This window comes from Xyrauchen texanus, chromosome 50 (genome assembly GCF_025860055.1).
Source record: "Xyrauchen texanus isolate HMW12.3.18 chromosome 50, RBS_HiC_50CHRs, whole genome shotgun sequence".
In the NCBI taxonomy this organism is placed as follows: domain Eukaryota; kingdom Metazoa; phylum Chordata; class Actinopteri; order Cypriniformes; family Catostomidae; genus Xyrauchen; species Xyrauchen texanus.
Window position 1 is genome coordinate 6,951,087 of NC_068325.1, and position 18,901 is coordinate 6,969,987.

The 18,901-nt window shown below is 37.5% G+C and overlaps 1 protein-coding gene across 2 annotated transcripts in view; it reads left to right on the top strand.

Moving 5' to 3' along the window:
• LOC127640960 (sodium- and chloride-dependent taurine transporter-like) overlaps nt 1-17,313 on the top strand; it is a 33,579-nt gene extending 16,266 nt beyond the window's left edge. For both annotated transcript variants that reach the window (XM_052123702.1, XM_052123701.1), the window contains exons 5-14: nt 158-290; nt 1,294-1,428; nt 1,900-2,003; nt 2,115-2,239; nt 4,909-5,021; nt 7,544-7,681; nt 8,794-8,896; nt 11,162-11,262; nt 12,082-12,252; nt 13,611-17,313. In XM_052123702.1, the coding sequence (XP_051979662.1) occupies nt 158-290; nt 1,294-1,428; nt 1,900-2,003; nt 2,115-2,239; nt 4,909-5,021; nt 7,544-7,681; nt 8,794-8,896; nt 11,162-11,262; nt 12,082-12,252; nt 13,611-13,766 (1,279 nt within the window). In that variant the 3' untranslated portion in view covers nt 13,767-17,313. The remainder of the gene's footprint in view (nt 1-157; nt 291-1,293; nt 1,429-1,899; nt 2,004-2,114; nt 2,240-4,908; nt 5,022-7,543; nt 7,682-8,793; nt 8,897-11,161; nt 11,263-12,081; nt 12,253-13,610) is intronic.
• Nucleotides 17,314-18,901: the final 1,588 nt, after the last annotated feature.

Consider the following 18,901-nt stretch of genomic DNA (forward strand, 5'->3'; position numbering starts at 1 on the left):
GATTAGCTTGGCCAGGCTGAGAGACCAGCTAACCACTCTAGACTGGTATAAGCTGTTTTTTTTAGCCTGCATCCAACGTGGCATAATCTGTAGTTTCTCCAATTGCTTGAACCACTTTTGAAATGCTTTCTGACATCACACATTCTCTCCATCACAGACGAAATGTCCTCAGCATCTCGGATGGTATTGAAGATGTAGGTAACGTTAAATGGGACCTAGCCCTTTGTCTTCTTGCTATGTGGGTCATCTGCTTCTTCTGCATCTGGAAAGGTGTGAAGTCCACTGGGAAGGTGAGTTTGGCTACCTTTATGCATTTTCTCAACTCGAGTCAGCTAAAAACTCTCCTTAGCTAAGAGACTAAGAACTCTTCTCCAGCCGAAGCTGCTTGACAGTTCTTAGTTGTTTTCTGCTGGTCTCCCAGCCTGGCCTAACTGGTCTTCAGGTGGTCTAGCTGGACAACCAACCAGGTCTAGCTGGTCTTCAATTGGTTAACCTTCTGGTCGCCCAGCATGAGCAGCAAACAAGTGCCCAAAACGCCTCTAACTCCAGCAGACAAGACCAGGGTGACCAGCAGGCTTATATATTGCTCTTGATTAGTATCTAGGTAGGCTATTTGATCTCAGCTAGTGTTATCAGCATGAACATAACAGCCGTAACCTGGTGACTTGCACCCATTATAATGATAGTGAAACTCTTCCCCAATAGAGAATGCAAAGTCAATCAGCAGACACCTTCTTTTGACTAGTGTACACATCACCTGCGGTCATGCAGTTTTAAATCAATTGTTTTATAGTAATGCGAGCATTTAAGACTCTTTTCCCTCTACACTGACCATCATTTTGAATCTCAAATAGTTTTGTAACTGTGATTTTAGCCTTGAGAATGTGCATATTTGTTGTGGCACAGTGCAATTTCAAAACTATTTACAGATAATTAGTGTTGTTTTAGGTGCTCCTCTGCATTGTGGTCAATAGAATTTGGGCCAAACCATATATAAAAGAAATCGGAGGGAAACAGCTTTCTTTTTCCCACTTTCTAACCAAAAAGCATATCGACTGAAGCCAGTATTAATCCATCAGTCAAGTTAAGCTGTAAATTGCATGTTAGCCGTGGAAACAGTTTTGACAGAATGTCCTATTCAGATTATTGGAATGGTTGACAAATCTTGTAAAAACCCTGAGAAATAGCTCTGCTTTACTTTTCTAAATTGTCAAATCCTCAACCACACTTGTGGTTTTATCGTACAACAGTAGCATTTAATTTAACTTTACCATTACTGTCCTGTCTACTTAGGTTGTGTATGTCACAGCAACATTCCCGTTCGTCATGCTAATCGTCTTACTAGTACGGGGTGTCACTCTTCCTGGGGCAGCCGAGGGCATCAAATTCTATCTGTACCCAAATGTGACTCGCCTTAGAGACCCAGAGGTAAGATCTCATGGCTACCTACACATCTTCTCAAATAGGAGTTTAAAATTAAGGGATAGTTCACCCTAAAAGGGGATAGTTCTCGATGGCTGACAAAGTTATGTTTACCCTTTAAATAATGTACATCAGTGACACAGAATGAGCTTTGGATGTACAGTTTACTATTAGAAACTCAAGACTAGGTTCTATTTTACAGAGAATGCCTCATCTCTGAGGATGTAATAAACAGTCAACATAAATAAGCTCTTGATAGCCTCACTCAGAATGCTACACAAATATAAACATGACATGGAGTAGTAACAATTTATATCAGCTCTTAATGGTGTATACAGCTCGGAAGGACCTATGAGAGACAGAATTCATGCAAATATTTCAGTTTTCCCCGCCAGTTAATCAACAAAACAAGTTAGAATTAACTGGTGTTGCCATTCATGTTGTCAGTCAACAAACAGTTTGGCATCTTGTGTCTAGGTGTGGATTGATGCGGGAACGCAGATATTCTTTTCTTACGCCATCTGTCTGGGAGCCATGACGTCTTTGGGAAGCTACAACAAATACAAATACAACTGTTACAGGTGGGTTTCGACAACCCGGGGAGGGGGGATTAGTCCAGTCAACGGGCAAAAGTGGGAACGTAGGGTTCCTTTGTGTTAATTAACAAACTCCATGACATATGTGTGACATAGGGACTGTTTGCTGCTGGGAGGCCTGAACAGCGCTACCAGTTTTGTGTCTGGCTTCGCAATATTTTCCGTCCTGGGCTTCATGGCACAAGAGCAAGGGGTGGACATAGCCGATGTGGCAGAGTCAGGTACGAGGGTCAAGTAGCAGTGATGGTGGGCACTGCTGCTGCAAACAACACCAAAAAAGTTTGGTCAAACCTGTAGTGAAAAACAACGAAGACTATAGACAATTTGGAAGCAAAAAGAACAATTAGAATAAAACATCTGGGACTCCGAAAAATGAATGAAAAAAGAAACTGTACAATTTGGAACTTCGCCGTTTTGACATTCAGCTGTTAAAAAACAACCAAAAAAATTATATTGATTGAATAACGTAGAGGGTCTCTCGACGGAAATGGAATTTGCTTGGATTCGTCATACAGATTATAGAACTGTATGAAGAGAATGTTCCTGGAGCCACTGGAAAAAATTAAGCCCTAGTCCACTAATGGAGAAGAATCAACCGTTTAGTGAAACAGCAACAATTTAGCAGTGAGTGCCGTTCAAGCCGGTTTCCACAGCTGGATTGACAAGAGTGAGCAGAATCATCAAGCATCTTGTGCCATCTTCATTACAAAGGCAATTTACAGATGGAATAGTTACCTGATCTGTTTTAAACATGCCTTTGCAAGATTTTGGATTCAATTCCTCAACATCTATTAAAGCAGTTTGTCTAAGGTCACCAAGTCATTTCCTATTGGTTCCTTCTTCTACCCTGTAAACTATCCCTGCTGAATAGACCAGCAGAGTTGGTCAACGTTATATGTTTTGCATGCTGGTCCCCAGTAGGCTGGTGTGCTGGTGTTCCCACCAGGCTTCTTAACATGCTTAACCAGCAAGACTTCCTTGGTCAACCAGCATCACAAGACCAATGATGGTCAACCAGCTTCACCAGCTAAGTGACCAGCACCAGCACTAACAGGCAAAAACAAGGCTAAAGGGGTGGTCACACTAGGCTTTGAGCTCACAAATTTTTTTTGGACAATGCAATGATCCAGTATATTATGTCACGCAGAAGAGCTTCTGGTGTAAGTAAATTATGAATCACAAATAACATTAAATATTTTCTTTTTTTTTTTTTAATTATGTCTCACTTTCTTGCAACAATAAATCTCACAACTTTAAAATATGTATCCTTTGAATTGAGCCAAGAGGTCAGCATGTGACGTTCTGGTCTCCTATTGGTCATGTTTCCTCTTGTCCTTCGAATTCACAGTTCAGAGTTCACCAAGCTTGAACTTTCATACGCAGCGTTTTACAAAATATTTTCGCATGAGCTTACATTTCCACTCTGCTGCATTCGGATGTGTTTGAGTGAGAGTGAATAGAGCGCAAAGTGTAGTGTGACCACGTCTTGATCCCCAGCATGGGACGTTCGTGTGCTGGTGCCCCCAGCAGGGTTCTTAACCAGCTAAAAAGCAAGTCTTCTTGGTCAACCTTTATCAAATGAAAGACCATGCTGGTTTACCAACTTCATCAGATAATTATTGCTGATCCACCAGCTAGAGCATACCAGCAATTACCAGCAAAAAACAGGTTAGTCCCTGCATGGGATGCTGGTGTGCTGGTGTTCCCCCTTACCCGCTTCTTAACTAGGTTAAACAATAAGACGTTCTTTGTCTACCAAAATCATGAAAAAAGCCCACACTGGTGAACCAGATCCACCAGCTAGACCAGCACCAGACAAGAATAAATCAGGCTGGGCCAGCATGGAAATGCATGCTGGTCTAAGCTGGTCTTTTCAGCAGGGATATTGGACTATTCTCAAGATGGCTCTTCATCTCTCATACTGTATTAAGATTTATAACTGTTTTTTTTCTCCTGTGGTTCAACTTCTTGTTTAAGAGGCTCTCACAAGGAGAGAGAGCCATTGATGTTTTGATTGCTCTCTTTTATTGGTTTCAAATGTGTAGTCTTCCACACTGTTCATGCTTTGGCCAGTCACAGAAGAGACTCTGGTCTAAGTGTGTTTGGCTCGAATGAGGTGCATGAGAGATACAGTACATCTTTATCACTTTGTTTATATGGCAGACAAACTTAAACTTTACTTGAACCTCTGTGCAGATTAGCAAAATGAAGTTTGTACTGAGCCACCGGATCCATAACAGGAAGACTTTATGATTTGGTTGGATACTTTTTAAAATTAAGCATTTCAAATGACATGAAGTAAAAAAAGAGGATGGTGCAAAGACGAGTGTCGAAGTTGAGTTTGGAGTTGAGAGAAGTCTAGGAGCTAGTTGCTACTTGGACATTAAGGCTTTGTTACTTTGGTTATTGTTTTGAGTTCTTCTTTGGTTTTATCTTTGTGTTGTGCTGTTTTTTAAAATCTCTGTTGAACAGGTTGAATCCTGATGTTGCAGTAATGTTAGCAAGAGGTGTTTGTATGTTGTCTCTGTTGCATTTTTAAAGTTGTTCTTTGTGGTGTTATACATAATTAGTGGTGAAATACATGGGAAATAGCACTACTCTCATGAAACCTAGAAAGCTCGTTTTCTAGATTTCAATATTAGCTGAAGCTAACATCATGATGCTAATTTCTCAAGAAACTGCGATGAGTCATTGGACTTGCAGCGAACCATTAGCAGTAATCTTGCCTGGCTTGATCACTTTGTTTTGAAGATACTCGCTCTATTTTTCGTTTTATGTCTCGTTTTGGTCTGTGCCGACGACGAAACGCGCCACAGCGGCATAGATCAAAGTGTGCACATGGCTAGCCCTGCTAATTGTGTTTCCCTTCTTTCTGTTCTCTACCCAATAGGTCCTGGCCTGGCCTTCATTGCTTACCCTAAAGCTGTCACTATGATGCCACTGCCTACGTTTTGGGCCGTTCTTTTCTTCGTCATGCTTCTACTGTTGGGCCTCGACAGTCAGGTAAGTTTTAAAATGATAGACTGGTATGCTAAACAGATTCAATACCACGATTACTTATGAGACAGTAAAACTGTTATTCCCAGTTTTACAAGGGAAATGTCCCTGTAGCAATGTTTATCCAAGCACTACCAAAATGTTGCTCTGGTAATGTTTTAAAGACCTCATGCATTCAAAATGGGAGTTATGTGGCTTTTAGTCCATGTCTATAAGCATTGAAGCTAGCTACAGTATATGCTTGTGTACTCCTAGAATTTGACAAACATATCTAAATTTTAAAATAAAGAGTGCTGGCTGGCTTGTGCTTTCTGGCTGGCTGACAATTTCTTACAATTAAATGAGAGTAAAACTGAAGTCCTGATTCTTTGCACTTCCAAGTCCTCTTTACCTGGACTGGTCGAACAACTAGGTCTGCTATCATTAAATGTGCAAAATCATGCAAGGGGCCTTGGAGTGATCTTGGACTCATCACTACTTTTAAATAGACAAATCAGTGCTGTTGTTAAGAGCAGCTTTTTCCATCTGAGATCAATTAAAAAAGTAAAACACTTTCTCTCTAAATCAGATTTAGAAATTGTGATTCATTCGATAATATCGTCAAGGTTAGATTACTGCAACTCATTGTATACCGGACTGCCGCAAACTGCTTTGTCCCATTTGTAGTTGGTCCAGAATGCAGCTGCTAGGCTCCTTACAGGGTCTAGAAAGTCTGACCACATTACACCAGTATTAGCATCCCTACACTGGCTCCCCATATAATGGAGGATAGATTTTAAAATTCTGCTCTATGTATATAAAGCTCTATCTGGTCACGCACCTCAGTATCTTTGTGACCTTCTTACTCTCTTAGTCATTTATCAGACAGATGAAGATAGTTTCACTCAGCTTTATTCTCATTTTCTGCAAAGATGCCAGTCTCCATATACATTGCTGCTCACAGTGTCTCCGCTGCTGTTGTTAAAATAACCGCACCTGGAACTCATCAGGCGTTACGCGATGCCTCGTGTATATCGCGAGGCAGAGGCAAAATGCATGGAATAGGAATGAAGCTTATTCGGCGCTTGAGTAAAAGATGATATAGCGCTGATCGCCCCCTGAGTGCTTGTGGTGTGTATAGCTCTGTTGTTTTGAAACACTGCTCACTAAAACTATAGAAATGTTAAGATATGACAATCGTTGTCATTATCTCATGGTCCGGATGGAACCAAGCCAGGGTCCGGACTCACTAATTGGTGACCGCTGCTCTATAGAATGTGAACATCTACATATAGAATGTTTTTCTTGGTTGGTAAAGGTAAATCTTTGAAACACAACAGTTAAGCAAGGTTTTATAGTGCAGGAGAGAGAACATAACAAACAGAGAAAAAAAAAATGGTGGCAGCTAATCGTCCGTGCAGCAGTTCAAGCCCTCTACTATCACATTTCTCGCTCCAGTGAAATTGAACACTCTGCTAAATCAGTATCCATCCACATCCAGGGTGTTCACTGTACCAGAGCGTGGTGCTCGGATGGCTAAATGAAAAACTTTATATGATATTCGCTCAGCTGAGCTAAATCACATTAAAGGGATTTCTTTGTACAGTACTTGTGAGCTTACAGTACTTGGGTAATAGACTCGTTTACTACGGTATGTCACTCTTTGTAGATCCATAGAAATTAGTTCTTTCCTTTGTTGACGTATTTTCTTATTGAAACAGGAAGTTGAGGCGGGACATATAAAAGAGCTTATCCAATTTTTATTTTTTATACCCTTACAAAAAAAATCACATTTTCAGCTTGTTATTTTCACATGCAAATTAGGTTTTGATTCGCCAAAAAGGTTTGCCGAGAAGTTTCCAGCTCTTCGCCGGTAGTGGGGAACCTCCGGCAAACCTTTGGCAACAATGGACGATTTGCCGCAAGTGTGCCGCAAAGCTCATTTTCATGTGAAAATTATAAGTGGTGATTTTGCGGAAAATTTGCAACGAACTCTCGATTTTCGTGAGGGTAGCTAATAGCCTTTTAGTTTACACCACAACTGTAACCCTTGATTTGCTTCTTGCTATTGCTAGTCAGTGGCAGGTGGTGTTAGGGGAAGGAACATTCTCATTCAAGAGTGTGTACAAGGTGATGTCCTAAATATTTTTGATACATTTTGTTATGAACAGAAAAAAAATCCATTAATTTTGAATACAAGTGTAACGGATCCTCACTCTCCTGACCTCAAGAGGTGCACTAACGACTGACACTAGAGGCTGTAGCCTTTAGCCTCCTTGTTAGAGCACCCGCCTCCCATGCCGGAGACCTAGGTTCGAATCCCGTACGGAGGGGGTAGAACAAGAGTGTCACACATATAACAGCTAAATATTTTATGTCTTTTGTCAACTTTTAGTAATATGCTAGCAAACAGCCTCAAAGCTAACAGACAGAGAAGCCACTTAAAACGTATGTAGGCATATGGTTAAAACATTTCAGCTTGAGTCAGCATACATCTAACCAGTTTTCATCTAAAATGCTAACAACCTTTTTTCTTTCCCCCCCGCCAGTTTGTCGAAGTGGAAGGGCAGATCACATCCCTAGTGGATCTGTATCCATCCTTCCTACGGAAGGGATATCGGCGTGAAATTTTCATAGCTATAGTGTGTTTCATGAGCTACCTATTGGGACTTACAATGGTCACCAAGGTAAGTACTGTATAGTAGCTGAACTCCTTTACTTCTTAAAGGAATAGTTCACAAAAAAATAGAAATTCTCATTCCAAGCCCATATTAATTTTTTCTTATGTGTAACACAAAAGGAGATGTTTTAATGAAGATAACCCCTCGTCTTTTTAATGGCAGTGGACAGTGCCTCACTTTAAAGTAGGGTTGCCAACATTTCGCAAACATGGCATTTTTGAGCACTTCAAAACGGGACAGGGTCCCCCTCAAGCATTGCATCATAGGACTTTAAAGCATTGAACTCCTTGAGCATTTTTCCACTGCAATACGGAACACAAAGCTTTCAATACTGAACATTTCTGCATCCGACCAGGTAGAAAGACGGTTGCTCTTGTTTGTCTCGCCACAAAAATGTGGGATGGTGTTATTTCAGCCCCCCCAAAAATATTTTAAAAATCTAGTGTTCACCACTTCGGTCACCTATTGGACCAGCTAGTTTCTCCTGGCTAAATAGAGAGTGTATCAAATGCAGCTTAGTTGAATGGTCCAACACCATATGGTTTCCTTTTAGGATTTTAGTGACATTGTCATTTGATAGTATATGGCCCTAAACCAAACCCTCATTTCCTGTAATCAAGAGGAACGCTAGTCATTTCAGATCTAGAGCCAAAGCTCTCTCCCATTAGGAAAGGGTCCTTCACTTCCTGCAATGCCTTATATCCTTCACTTCCATGTCTTTTTATGGAAGTCTTGACCTGCTTTGAGGAAGGAACCTTATTGCTATACTAGGCGACCACAACTTGTTCTGACAATGCAAAAAAAAGATTTCTCTGGCCCACATTAGTGGGTGACCCCTGATTGCTAAGCCTCTGGAACAATGATAAAATAGGAATGCTATTTTGTGGCTCTGGCCACAATGTCCCATTTTTTCCAGCGACAGAATATCTTATGTCACCCCTGAATGAATTTTGCTACAAAAGTGTTTGTTACCAAAAGAAAACTAGTCGACTGTTCAGCCAACCCCCGCTTTGAGATGGTACTGGTCATAACAGTCCTCTATTGTGTCAGCTTTTTTGACTGCAGTTATACTATGTTCTGTAGCCTGTTAAATTTTCATTTCTTGTCTTTTTTTTTAGGGTGGCATGTATGTGTTTCAACTCTTTGACTACTATGCAGCCAGTGGCGTGTGCCTTTTATGGGTTGCATTCTTTGAATGTATTGCTGTAGCCTGGGTTTATGGTAAGTCCAAAATCAAGAGCACAGAAAATGGAACTTCTCTGAATAGAATAGTGTGGTATACTGTAGGCACTTACCATGAATAGGGTACAAATTGGTGTCCTGCTACATTTTTTTAAACAATAAAGGCACAAATCACATGTCCGACAGAGAGATATTAGATATGTTAGAAAAAGTATTATTTAACATAAAACTGAACATAATATTAAAAGTATTTTGTAATTTTAAACTTTCCAAAGGCCCCTCAAATTGAGAATTTGGGCCTGTCCTATCTCACTGGTCTAATTCTTCCCTATAATATTCAACAATTGAAACTGTAACAAGGTCATTATTTCGAAATAGTTTAAATAGATATTTAATATATTGTAGAAGAATATTTGTAGATATGCTCATTCATTTTAAAAACTACTTGGTTACCGCCTATTAAAATATTTACCATTTGCATTAAAATGCAGCACGCAGGAAGTGGGAAGACAAGTTGATAGTCTCAATACATGTTTTTCTATTTTTAGACATGACTGCATTTAGCTCAACCAATAAGCCCTTTATCTAATACTTTTTTAATTGTAAGAAACTGTTACTTATAATTTTATGTATTTTATTTCAACCATTTACATAGTTAATTAATATGCAGACAGATTTCATGGAAATTACGTGACTCTGGTGACATTTATACAAAGTATTGCATGGCTCATTACAAGTATCACGTCAGTTCCAAGGTGAAATGTCCACTTTGTGGCACTAAAAGAGTTAAATGTTCTCCCAAACAGATGAGGTTTCAAAGGTTAATGCTCTATCAAGTTTAAATCAACAAAACAAAACACCTCCCTAGCCTATGTCATTTTGTGGTGCATTTTAGAAACTTCCAGCTCATGTGTCAACTCACATGCTCTTTAGCACTCATACACCCATCCTTTGCATCACAAGTGCAACGTTCTATCAGTTGAGCTAATGCGAAATTTGTTTGCACTTGAACTAGCTTGTTAATGTAGTTGGTTATACAATGTACAACTTTAAAATGCACCGCCTTACAAGTCATGTGCCATAGTAAAAAGTGCTTTAAATGTGTTTATATGTCATAAGATTGCATTGTGTGAGAAACATGGTTTATGAACTTATAATCTGCCATTTTACTTTATTTGTGTGAAATTGATTAAAAGTAATTGTTGTTGTAGTGCCCCTACAGAACATTTCACCATGAAAGAGCCACGTAAAAAACATTTAGCCAAAATCTAGGTATACTAACATGAGACTAAGTTGTTACATTTTTTAATTACATGATTAAGCACATTAATTCACTGACAATTTATTGATAAAGACCAGCACTTACACTTTTTGTTGAAAAACAACATCTTGGAAGGTGCCACCAAGCAAACCACCAAAATAAGTTTCTTGAGAGATCAGACAAATCCTTCATAGCTGACAAAATACTTTATTGGACAATGAATAAATGACCTATGACTCTGACATTTCAGCTCAGGTCTGGTACTTTGTTATGATCAATCACAGCCATGATTTAGTGCCCAAAACAAGGTTTCTGCTGTGCCATTTAGCCCTATTCTGAGAAAGTGTACAGAAGCTCTTTGTTCCCCACTGTCATGACCTTGATTTAAAAATCGAAATGAGCCCTGAATAGGTCTGTACATGCCAACTCCTGTTGAAAACAGAGCCATTGACGAAATGGCTTACAACCAGCATGCAGGTAGATGTATTGATGCTTTTTGCTACTGGGGACTTTGCTGGTAATGTACTCTAACTGCAAAATGCAGCACAAAAGATTTAGTATTTGTATCTCACCTTACACGGCATGCCTATGGACAATCTGATGCATATCGCACTCAAAAATGCCTAGAGCTTTCCAAAATCACAAGCTTCAATATGATTAGCTGGTTTCTACAAGTTATAAGTACAATTTTACTGGTTTGTGGCATCGAATCTGTAGAGATTGCTTATAGTAAAACATTTTGTAGCAATAAACATGATAACATGATAGCGTGAAGAACAACTGTTTATTCCACTATGTTTTCAGAGTTAGGTTGGTGAAATAATCAGTACTTATTTTTGAATGGATGTAAATTCTGACCAAAAAATCTACACACATTTTCCACTTATTTCTTTGGCATTGTCTGTACACTTTTCCTCAAACACTGCTGTGTCATTTCTTGGTCAGTTTTGTGTTTGTAGTAGTGCAGCCTTAAATCATGAATTAAACCAATCTACTAACTGTGTTGCATAGGTCATACATAAACACATTCCTCTTTCTCACAGGCGCTGATAATTTCTATGATGCGATTGAAGAGATGATTGGATACAGACCAAATCCCTGGATGAAGTGGAGCTGGACTATAGTCACACCTTGTCTGTGTGTGGTAAGGTTTAATTCTCAGTTAAATAAAAAGAGTTTAAACAGAAACTTTACAGAAGTACGTACCTGCAGGTGTGAATGACTGCCCAACGCGGACCTGATTGTACTCTAAAAGTTGCAGTTTTTTGTAGTTTTATTAATTAAAATAATAAAAAAAAATAATATGGCATCGAAAGTCTGATTAACTTTGAAACTAAATAAGAATATAATTGTGAATTTGTGTCCATAGCTTGTAACTGCCCACTTAGGCCCATTACATTAATACAATCTACGACCACAATGTTCAGGATTGTGTGCAAACTTCCCTTCCCTATGCAGCTACATGCAAAAACTGCTTTTCCGCTTTGGATTTGTTGCAAAAATCTGACTCCCGACTCACTGTTACAGAGCTCCAGATGGGGTGACCATCTGCCTGGCCAACAGAATGAATGGAAGGATCTGAGCACTAGTGCAGGATTAGTTTCCATTAGATCATGAATGTAGTTTTTCTCTGAACTGAGGACAAAGGAAATCCTTTCTTTATATAAAGCCATATTGCCTTTCATGAGTGACAAGTTTTTTTATGTTCTTTTAGGTTAAATGGTTCTTGTACAGCAGATTAACCCGTTTAGGTGTTTTGAAAACTTGGTAAACCCTAAATAATGCAGTGAATGACCTTGTGTTCAACAGAAAAAGAGGATTTACAGTTGATGTTTATACAGTTTTACTCCTTTAGACAGTGTGGAGCATTTCATACTGCCATTTTTATTAATCAGTGAGTAATTGCATGAACCCTGAATTGTTGGCGTACTCTGAGGTGACCCTTATGTGTCTCCTTTTCCAGGGATGCTTTGTCTTCTCATTGGTCAAATATACACCATTGAGGTACAACAAAGTCTACGAGTACCCAGATTGGTCCATTGGAGTTGGCTGGACCCTTGCTCTTGCGTCCATGATCTGCATACCAATGGTGGTTGTGATCAAAATCATTCAATCAGATGGGCCCCTCATAGAGGTGAGTTATTCTACATCTACACTAATATGTTTTATTTAGAAAATGCATCAATTGCGCTACGTTATGGCCAGCAAAAACTGAGCTTTTCGATAAAACCTCATCCAAGTGGATACATTTGAAAACACCACCTTCGGGGTGTAGTGTGGACAGGGACAATGGAGATATGATGTATTTGTTGTCATGTGATACATTTAACCCAAAAAATCAAGATGGCAATATGTTATTTTGTACAACCTTCACATTGTATTTCTTCAAAGGCTACGGGAATTTACTCCAGCAGTGCAACACGAGGACAATTGCATTTCAGACTGTAGATGGAAATGACTTGGGGCCTCATGTTTTTTTAGTTTTTTTTTTAGGCATGTGCAGTCAGGGACTTTTTCATATGTTTCAATGTGGATGAACAGCTTTTAGAAACGTTTGAAAATGGCAGTGTGAACAGAGAGCATTTACAAAATTGAAGTAACATTTTCAAATGTATCTGGATTAATGTGGGTGTAGCCTCAGTGGTTGCGAAAGGACAAATGTTTATTTTCTGTGACTTAATTGTTTTTATCTTTTCTGGGGTAATTAATGCTCTGTTCCAAAAGCTAGTGAGCTGACTAGACTTCCAGTGCCTGCATAGGCAGCTAAATTAAATGCAACCTCATAAGTGGCTGATTGGGAGCTCTCTACAACTCTGTGCGCTATACAAATAACACTTATGTGTCTTTTACAATTTACAATTAATTTAAATAAAGTTTGAGGTTAGCATCATGCTAAGCTAACAGCAATACTCAAATAAATGTAAATAAACAAGGCACACACAAATATTGTAATATTTATAATAGTTTTTTCCATCCATCTTGGATGATTATTTTTCATTGAGTTTGGCACATTCAGATATTGTCTTCTCTGCAAAGGATATATGCAAAGCTGCCAAAAGAGGGTACTGTATCTTGGGCCACATCTATAATCCGTTTTCATTTGAAAGAAATAGAACAGAGTTTTTCTCCACTATAAAAACAAAGACTTTCGAAAATGCTCTACATTTCTACATAATTTGGAAAACAATAAATACTGTACGCAGCTAACTAGGTTTTGAAACATATATGCGACTTGATGCTCTTCATTTGCAAATTAATTTAAACCTGGTCTTATAGAATCAAGTTACGATACAATTTTTTTGCAAAATGATTTTTTTCGTGACTCATTGTATGTATCTCAGCAGTTTCCTGGTTAAAAGAACACTAGAGCCGCTTAATGTGTTTTACAATACATGCATATGTAAAAGATCTATTAAGCAATTTTACCATCTACATTAAAATGAGCTATCATTATTGACTGAGCTAAAACCTTAAATTTACATTTCCCTCCAGAGGATCAAAGCTGTGGCAGCACCCGTGAGGGGAGGGGCCAGTTCTTGCCCCAAAGACTACCGGCCCAAAAGCAACGAGCTGTCGCAGCCTCTGGACCCCAACTGGAACGGAAGTTTGACGAAGCCCACCCATACCATTGTAGAAACTATGATGTGAAAGCTCTCTGTGAGAGGAATCAAATGACCTGCTTTTCCATTATATATACAGTATATATGTGATTCTATATATACATTTATTAAAAATATACTCTTTTGACATAGTCGTAGGACCAGGTTTACATTGCTACGCATCTGCACTAGGAGTCCTTGTTGTTGTTGTTGTTTTCTACAGAGAAAGTTAAATTTTTTCTGTCTGTATTTTTAATATTTTTATCAAATTACTATTATATTACTGTTATTGCCACTGTTATTAGAGAGAGAAGAGATCACATACAACAGTATCTAAATTAGAACTACGACTGTTCTATTTTTGTACATTTTATCTTGTACATGTTTGAATTTAAGTGAGCTGTGCTTATTTTTAAAGTAAAATTATGGGGAAAACCCACAAAGGGCTGCATAAATAGTGAAAGAGTAATCATGGATCATGTCTGACAAGTAAAATTGGTGTACTCAGATTTAAAAACAAATACGAAAAATCCACCTGTTCACCCGTGGTGAACTGCTCATCATTTTAGGTAAAAAATATTTTCCTCATCAGTATTTTTGTCTTGTTTTCCAGTAAAAAAAGATATCTAAATGTCCTTTACGGAATATCCCGTGTTCAATACAAGTTAAGCTCAATTCGACAGCATTTGTGGCATAATATTGTTTACACAAGACTGAGGTTACAGTGAGGCACTTACAATGGAAGTGAATGGGGCCAATCCGTAAACATTAAAATACTTAGACATAATCAATATAAACGTTAACATAATTTTAGTGTGAAAAAATTGCAACAACTTTACATTTCAAATAATACACACAGAAGAATTAATATAATGTAAGTGCTTTTATAAAATTGTAAGCTTCACATTTTTTGCCTTTAAACCATCCAAACATTTGCCCCATTCACTTCCATTGTAAGTGTTTCTCTGTAACCTCAATCTTGCTTTTTTTATTGAAAAGGAAGGTCAAGTCGGTAATCAACAAGTTGGTAATTATGCCACAAATGCTGTAGATTGAGCTTAAATAAATGTAATTTCCTTTACGAAAATTGGTTACGATAATAACCCCCTTTTGGCATATTGTTTTTTGTTTTTGTTTTAAACATCAAACCTCACACATTTTTGTGAAATGTATGTCTACAAAAAGAAAACACGTCTTAATATTAGGCTTGGGATCGATTCGTTTGTTTTCTACAAAGACACGCACACACCGTCAACGCCCTGCACCACGGCAGAGTGCAAATCGCATAGTTTTCCATTAAATTCGACCCAAATCATTATCAAAGGACAAATATTATTTACTCTAGAATTACTGGATGATATATTGTGTTTAAGTATCATTCATAGAGACTGCACAATGTATTTTCAGTAACAAGTATGTCTTCTTGTGGTTTGCCAGCTTGAACGAAAGACCTATTCATGGCTACATAAAGAGAAATTGCATAATAAATGTTGCGTAGTTACACCAGTTTCACTAACCTGCAAATTCACGTCACATTGTTAATTCTTGAAGTAGTACAAAAATCATTTGTAAGTGTGTGTGTGTGTGTGTGTGATAATGACTGGCTTCAGTAATTGGTATATCGCCCTCTTGTGGTCTCCCCATTCTATTACACCAAACTGTTAAAACAGAGGCCAACTGAGTGAATTGGAAAGCATGCAAATTGGGCTTCTAATTTATTCATTGGCTTATTTGAATATATTGATGCCACAAATATATAACGATAAAATATATATACTGATATATAGATATTTTATGACATCCCTACTTAATATCCAAGTAAAATGATCTTATTTTAAGGATTTTTTTACTGGAAAACGACAAGAATACTGATAAGGATATTTTTATTTTTTTTGTGTTATGCATTATTGTAGATCTTCAATGTTATGAAGCTAAGTGTGTCCTAACAAATCATTTAGACTGTAGTTTGTGCTGTCTGGAAGAATCGGGTTGATTAGCCCTGCTTGTTTTCAGAGTAATGTTTAAGCTCTATACCACTAGCACAACGGACACTACATCCTCCACTATGGTGCAAAGTTCATGTACATCAAGTCTGTTTTGTAAGTGTTCTTATCTGATGATGCATAACCTTGGAAATGCATGTCACACTAATTCTTAGCAGTCTTTTCCACTATTGAACTGGAGAATCTAGGATCTTCCATTACTAAATACTATTACTAAAGACGCTAGCTAGGCTGCCTTTGCAACCTACCATATTCAATCATTAATATCACGTCACATGATTTATAAACACCAAGTACGTTCTTATTTAGGGTTTTTGGAATGTGAGGCTGTCCGGCAAGATTACTCACATAGATTCAGGGGTAGTTTTTGTTTTTATATATCAAATCTAAGCTGTTTATTTTTGTTTCCAATCACATTTGCCTTTCGTATTAAAAAAAGTCACTGTATTTGACTGTTCTGTACAACAAATACCAATAGATCATATCTACAACTGTTAATCAAATCTAAAAACACACAAAAAGAGCTTGCTGCAAACTGTAATGTGCAATACTTTGTAGAACAATATGCATTGTAACTGTCTTCACAGGTCTTTCAAAACGTTGGTACTTGGAAGTGTTGAATTACTTATGATTTGAGGGCAAGGGTGTATGCTCAACATAGCATTGTATAATGTCAAAATCAATGAACAGGGGCCAATTTAAGCTACCATTTATGGGATGCTGTAACAACACCAAAAACTCAATGCAGTTCTACTTTCTGTGATAATTTATATAATTTCATTTTTTAAATGAGAAAGTACATGTTCAATCCATTTATATGCATTGCATTTATTGGCTGAAATATTATTTTTCGAAGTTAAACAGAACTGCAGCCAATCACAAAGGGAGATGTTCAATTAATTTCAAAAGTTTCTATCTTGGTACCATAGTTATGCTTCATTGAAGAAGTGTAACTACAATTTAAAGCTGAAGTGTGCAATTTAAAAAAACAAAAAAGTTAAAAAGCTTTTTTCCTATACCGCTACCGTATGATTGCTCGGTTTGTTGAGCGTACCAACCATCCTGACATAATAATCTTGGCCCAACCAATGGAGTAAGTTTGGGGCAGGACTTTTTGTTTGTTCGACCATTGCAAGATCGGGGTAGTGTTTGGGAAACCTGATTGAAAACAGTCTTTTGCAATTCCGTTTAGTGACGCTAGTGGTGCGGAAATGACACACTTCAGCTTTTAAACTAAATTTCAAATGGAAATGCAATACAAATGTTGAAAGAGGCTTATTTTTTTAGCAAAAGAGATTGATGCCCAGTCTTTGGTTTCTAATACGAGCGTAATAGAGACATTGACCGATTGTGCTCTATTGCAAGTCTCTTTGAACCCTTCCATTTATTAAGAACAGCTAAGAAGGACAGTGTTTATAAATTCAAGATATAACCTTTTTGAAGTAATGAATAGAAATATTTTATTTTTTTATTTTTGAGGACATCTGTAAGTAAAAAAGCAAGTGTAACAATAAAATATTTAAAGTACCTAAAAAAAAAACAAGAAAAAAAAAACAACTTTTTATCTCTAAATAAACATTTATCTTTTAAAAATCTTTTGTTTTGTTCTTTGGTGAGCAGTGTACATTTGCTGGATAAGTAGCAGTGTATTTGTACACAATAATTTACTGTACTGATAGATATGGTTTATAATGTATCATACATATACAGTATATTCAGAAAGCATAATATAGCTTAGTTAAGTTGATTAGTTGTTGTTGGGTGGTTAGGAATGGAGGGCTTGGCGATATATAAATGGCCAATATCCAAAAGACCAAGTCAGGAATATTCATATACATGTGTTTGAAAGGGATATCATATAGTAGATGACAAAGTTGACATTAAATACTTTTTGCATATCCTGCACTATGACATGCTACTCCATCTAAAACAATTTTTAACAGAATTTCAAGATATTTTTGTAGTTAAGCTTGACCAAGTGCAATTCTTCACCACAATGCTAACCCCCAAAACTCCATAATAGACACTCTTTTTAAATACAATTACAACAGAACATTAAACATTAATAAATAAATCTTCTATTGTCATCACAAAAGCATAAATTAACACTCAGTCATTTTTCCTCTCATTTAAAAAGTTTTAATTAGAAATGAATAGTATTTTAGAAAAATATGTATAAAATCATGACAACTCTGAAATGAAGAGTCATATCAGCTATATCAGTAACTTTATGAAAGCTGTTTTATTCTACATGGTGCAGGGGCGCCTCATGGGGGCAGCCATGTTAACATCACAAGACCATCTGAATACTACTCGCTTAATCTCAGTAACTGTCCTTTTATTGGACACTTTCATTCATGGAATAAATTCATTCTGGTTTACTGTGCATAGTGAATTTCGTAACTTTAATAGTAACTTTAAACTACTGTGTTTGAATGATGCAGCATCCAGGCCACTAGGTGTCAGTGTAAGACAATGTAAGCCCCTTCGACATACTTCAAAATGACTGAGTGCACCTTTAATTTGAACATTTGTTCAACCCATCCTGTCCTGTGCAAAGCATGCTGGAAAATGGAAATCTCCTGCCTAGTTTGATCAATGCTACAAAAAGTATTCATGTAGTCCAAACTCAAATGGATTAAGAAAAGTTCAATTTTACAAATTTACTTGGATAAAAAGGGATTTTTGAAGGTTGTTCATAAACAGATTGGTTGCTTTACATGTGTGTCAAATGTTCTACTCTTGTTTAAGTGGGTGGTTCTTTACTACATTAACCTGTAAAGTAGACCAGACTCAACTGTTTGCCACTTGTCAAAAATGTGGCTACACGAAACTAAGAAACTACAGAAACTTGTTTTGTTTTTGTTCGTTTTTTAATTAGGCCAGTAACCAGCTACCTTGCAACCACACAGAACACCTTAGCAACAGCATAGCAATGGCCTGATAACCTCCCCCAACACCCCAGAATCAGGCGGGTGGAGTTTTGCATTGGCATATACCACTCACATTTTCGTTACAAAAAATACATAAATCGTGTTTACCACCACTGTTGTATTTTCTTCACTCTTCACAAAGTGCTGGCTGGGCTTTATTCAGATGAAATTTGATGATCTTTATTCTGGACATATTAAAGAACATAATGTTTAGCTTGGCTTGGCTGTCAACCTCTCAAAGTGTTGTT